Consider the following 4,500-nt stretch of genomic DNA (forward strand, 5'->3'; position numbering starts at 1 on the left):
CGTTTTAGGTGGGAGCTTTAGTGGTGGTCAATTTAGGTACATTTTTATTAGTTTAGTGTAAGTGTATAAGTAATATATTTTTATAGTCATAACTTTTGTAAGACTGTATTAATATATTGTGTACACTGAATTACCTGTTTTGAAACTATGATGAAACTTCCTATTTTTATTAGTCTTAAGCTGCTAAAAATTGGGATATTACATGCAGACTGCGGAAATATTTAATTTATAATTTATTTTTAATTTTTTAAAGATATAATAGTCTTTACAGTCAAACTTGGAAGTGCAAGAAGAAAAATTCGGGGTGCAGTAAGAAAAACCCTTCTACTATTAGATTCTATCTTTGCCCAAACGATCCAACCCTAAAATCAATAAGGTCATTTCTTCCTGCACACCCATAAATTCTCATATTCCCATTTTAGCGTTTATTAAAAATTTACTAAAAATCCTAATAATTTAAGACATCTCCTCCTTCTCCTTCATCTTCACATGTCGGGTGCAGCTTCTCCCTCCCTCCATCTCCATGGCCGCAACTGCATCGCCAGCTTCGTGTGTGAGCATTGTGGGAATGCGAGGTTTGTGTCGTGCGAAAATTGCAGTGAGAGTTGGAAGGTGTTTGACGAGGATAAAGGGTGCTTGAAGAGATGTTTGGAATTCAACAAAAAATGGAGTTCTTGAGGGACATGGAAGTGGTGCAGGTGCCACCTTTCTCTTCATTAAAGAAGACAACATCGTCGTGATGACTGCATGTACTGGATTATTTGCTCTGGAACACTATAATATTTATATAATTTGCTCTCCACAATCATTCCCAACTAACTGTGAGATGAACACGAAGGTTTCCAGAATATGTGGCACTTGACCCATCGAGGCATCGAGGCACTTGACCTCTCTCACTAGTCTGTCCCAACCTTAAATGCCACCATGTTGTCTTATCTTGCATCGTCTAACTAGTTACACTAGTTACAAACACATGTACGATTATTGTTGAACTATCAAATATGTAAACAATTAATTTCACCTCCTTACCAATTGTAGACTCTCCTTTTAAAATAGTATCTTATTCAATCTTGAATAATAAACTCATAAGATCGAACATACTAATCGAAAAAAATTCACTTGAGCTCTAAAACATACCTCACATCTTGCAGCAACATCTCCTAGATGACTTGCACCTTACAAGACACAAAATTAAGGTGGTTTTGATTTTGTTCATCATGTTAATCCTCTCCTCTAATACAAAAAACGCTAAATGTTCACCTCACCCTTTATTATATACATTCTTATTCTATTAAGATAACTTCCACCTTGATTTCAATAATATTAAGTCATTATGAAGAGAAAAAAAAACTTCTCAAAATCAAACTTGTTGATCGTGTCTAGAATCTTGTATTTCTTGATTGTCTTTCTCATGTCCCCACATAGGGTGCCAATTGTTGGATTCATTCAACAATAACAATAAAAGCACATGAACAAAAATAAATGAAAGCAATTATATTATACCAGAAGATTCTATACACAATATACATTCTATATTAGACGTGTATATATATATATATATATATATATATATATATATATATATATATATATAACTAAAGAAATAAAATAATAGAAAACTATTAAAAGAATTAAATCAAAATACCATACAATACATAGAGTATCTATCTAAACATAAAAATATTACATTCTTTTTAGGAAATTATCTTTATTACTCTTCGCGCGACAATCATAAATAAATTAGAGTGAAGACATCAAAAGAAACTGCACTCAGTTGCATCTAAAAATAATAAGCGTCTCCTTTTCCCTGCATAGATACGAATCAAAAAACCCAAATTCATGTAAGAATTTGTATGCTACTTATTATAAAAGGATAAATTGGATTTGTTCAGTTTATGTTTGGCTTGATAAGTTAAAAAATATATTCATTTCGATCCCTTAAAATTTGTTTTCTAGGACATATCAAATTACTTCTTTTTTCAGTTTACATATCTAATATTATTTAGTTTAGCTTGTTAAATTTAGCCGATAAAAATAATACTAAATTTTGTAAAATTGGTTAAAAAATTGTAAGGACTAACAAAACGTGGTAAACCTTGAAATTTAAACCGACACTTGTGATATAAGATGTGGTAAGAGAAAGTGATAGTCTTACCTTAATAAGACAACCATCCACTCTAATTTCGGAAACAGAGAACCTTGTTGGCCAACGACACAAGTGCTTCTCTAAGGCAGGGCAAGCGTAAATATCCAATCTTTCCAATCTGTTCCATAATAGGCTGTCTGGAAGGCTCCTCAACTTGCAACAAAAGCCAATAGCTAATTGGCGAAGATAAAGAAGATCATCAAAGAAATCAGGCAAGTATTCTAGATTTGGAAGATTATATAATCTCAACCATTGCAGGCCGGTCATGGCTTGTATAGCCTCATCCAAACCTTTCAGCTCTCTGCATCTTTCAATTTGTAATTTCTTCAAAAAAGGACTCAACACCCATCTCGGGAAACGCCCACCTGGGTATGCTGTTACCGTCAAACTCACAAGCTCTTGGGTATCAGGTTGAAGCACTTCAACAATCTTCTCAACATTTTCTCCTAATTTCGTCTCTTCATTTCTGTCCCATGACAACCTCAACTCCTTCAATCTCTTCCTTGACATTTTCGCTTCCATCGCATCCTTTACACTCACTCTTCCGAGATGCTTCATCTCAAGATCTCCTTTCAGCCTCATTCCTCCCAATTCTTCCAAAAGGAACCCTCTTTCGTTGCCAACAAAGAAGGAAGTTAAACTCTTCAGGGAAAACAACTTCCCCATGTGAGGAGGCAAGCTTGATAGTTTGTGGCAACCCTTAAAAGATAGCTTTTCAAGACATCTTAACTCTATCAACCTGTCGGGCAACTTCTGGAGATGTTTACAGTAATCTAATTTCAAGATTTGCAAATTCCACAGTTTACACAGGAATTCTGGAAGAGTTTTGAAGTCACTCTTGGAAACATTCAAGTACCTTAAATGCTTCAAATCTCCGATTGAAGGTGACAATTCTCCTTTTAGTCGTAACTGAAGCACCCGCAAATATTGACATTTCAATACATTAGGAGAAATTTGATCACTGTATTGATTTGGTATTAGATAAGTCCTCAAAGATTTTATTTGCTGCAACCCAATTGAATTCAATTCAATTCTCCGTCTATAATCTGAGAGATGGCTGATAGCAGACGAATAAGTTACTCTAGAGTCACCTATCACACATTCTATATCTTTTGCAACAAATCAATAAAGCTACTGTCACCTGTTAAGCATTGTACATCTTGTGCAACTAAGCGTGCAAGTTTCCTAACATGATAGTGCATCCTGAAACCTGTATTGTTGCCAAATTCATCTGTCTCAATATCTTCAAAAAAGGATCTCTTATGTAATTCATTCCACACATCATCACCAGCATCCTCAGCATCTAACCTTCCATCAGATGAAATGAATCCGTTAGCCATCCAAAGTTCAATTAAATATGGTTTCCTTATTGTTTCAACACTAGAAAATATTGAACAATAAGTAAAGCACTTTTTGAGTCTTATTGGTAGGTTCAAATAACTTAGTGTCATGGCACATTTTACAGAGTCATGAACTTGTGGTGAATTCCAAATGTTGCTTCTCATGACATTGAGCCACTGTTTTCTCTCTCTGGTGGAGTGTAGAAGAGCACCTATTAGTTTTGCCGCAAGAGGCTCTCCCCTACACTTTTGTACTATCTCCCTTCCTATTGCCTCAAGATGAAATGGTATTTCCTCATTTGATTCAAAGACTTGTTGTTTAAACAGTTTCCACGAATCATCGACAGACAGCACTGATAATTTATGATGAATCTCTCCATCCCACTTTCTTCCATACATCGGACTAGGAGTGGTGATACTAGGAGTGGTGATCAAAATGGAAGAACCTTTTTTCCCACAAGCCAATTCTGATTTCAACCTCTGCCAGTCAACATCTACGGAATCCCGATACCAATTGAAATCCAACACAATCAAATATCTTTTTCCGTGGAGAAGACATTGAAGTTTTTTTTGTATTGTGTCTAGATCCAAGTCCTCACAGTCACACCCAATAGCTGCTTCCAAGATAGCTTCTATAATTCTCTTAAAATTGAAATCTAAAATCCTACGCACCCAAATTCTCAACTCAAAGTGGTCAACTACCCCCGGATGATTGAAGATGAGTTTGGCAAATGTTGTTTTTCCAATTCCTTTTGGCCCTTCAATTCTATAGACCGATAAAACATCCATAAATTCATAATGATTACTAATCAAATTCATTAAAATTCTATTTTATCCTCTTCTCTTCCGTAGACTCGTGGTTCACAGAAGAAAGAGGTAGTTCGGCCCCCCTCAATGACTTCGATTCTTCTCCCAGCAATCATTATCCTACCAGTCTCAATCAAATCAAACTTTTCTTCTTTTTCTTCGAGAATTTCTATTAATTTCTCACTTATCCTTTTCACTCTCTTAGCA

At 35.2% G+C, this 4,500-nt stretch overlaps 1 protein-coding gene across 2 annotated transcripts; it reads right to left on the bottom strand.

The window, feature by feature from the left end:
- Positions 1–1,649: 1,649 nt before the first annotated feature.
- LOC114172169 (putative disease resistance RPP13-like protein 1) lies at positions 1,650–4,500 on the bottom strand. 2 transcript variants are annotated; one of them, XM_028056802.1, is made up of 2 exons: positions 2,156–4,500; positions 1,650–1,807 (listed from the first exon to the last, which is right to left on the bottom strand). In XM_028056802.1, the coding sequence occupies exons 1-2, from the start codon at positions 2,810–2,812 to the stop codon at positions 1,781–1,783; spliced, it is 684 nt and encodes a 227-aa protein (XP_027912603.1). In that variant the 5' UTR covers positions 2,813–4,500; the 3' UTR covers positions 1,650–1,780. Both variants share the same exon structure in this region; 1 of them encodes a protein (XP_027912603.1).

This window comes from Vigna unguiculata, chromosome 2 (assembly GCF_004118075.2).
Source record: "Vigna unguiculata cultivar IT97K-499-35 chromosome 2, ASM411807v1, whole genome shotgun sequence".
In the NCBI taxonomy this organism is placed as follows: Eukaryota; Viridiplantae; Streptophyta; class Magnoliopsida; order Fabales; family Fabaceae; genus Vigna; species Vigna unguiculata.

What these genes read in the sequence shown, in the direction of transcription:
- LOC114172169 (XM_028056802.1), bottom strand. Translation starts at nt 2,812, where the DNA reads ATGGGGAAGTTGTTTTCCCTGAAGAGTTTAACTTCCTTCTTTGTTGGC. An exon ending in TGGATGGTTGTCTTATTAAG is followed by an intron (nt 1,808 to 2,155) that starts GTAAGACTATCA and finishes GTATCTATGCAG; the next exon opens with GGAAAAGGAGACGCTTATTA.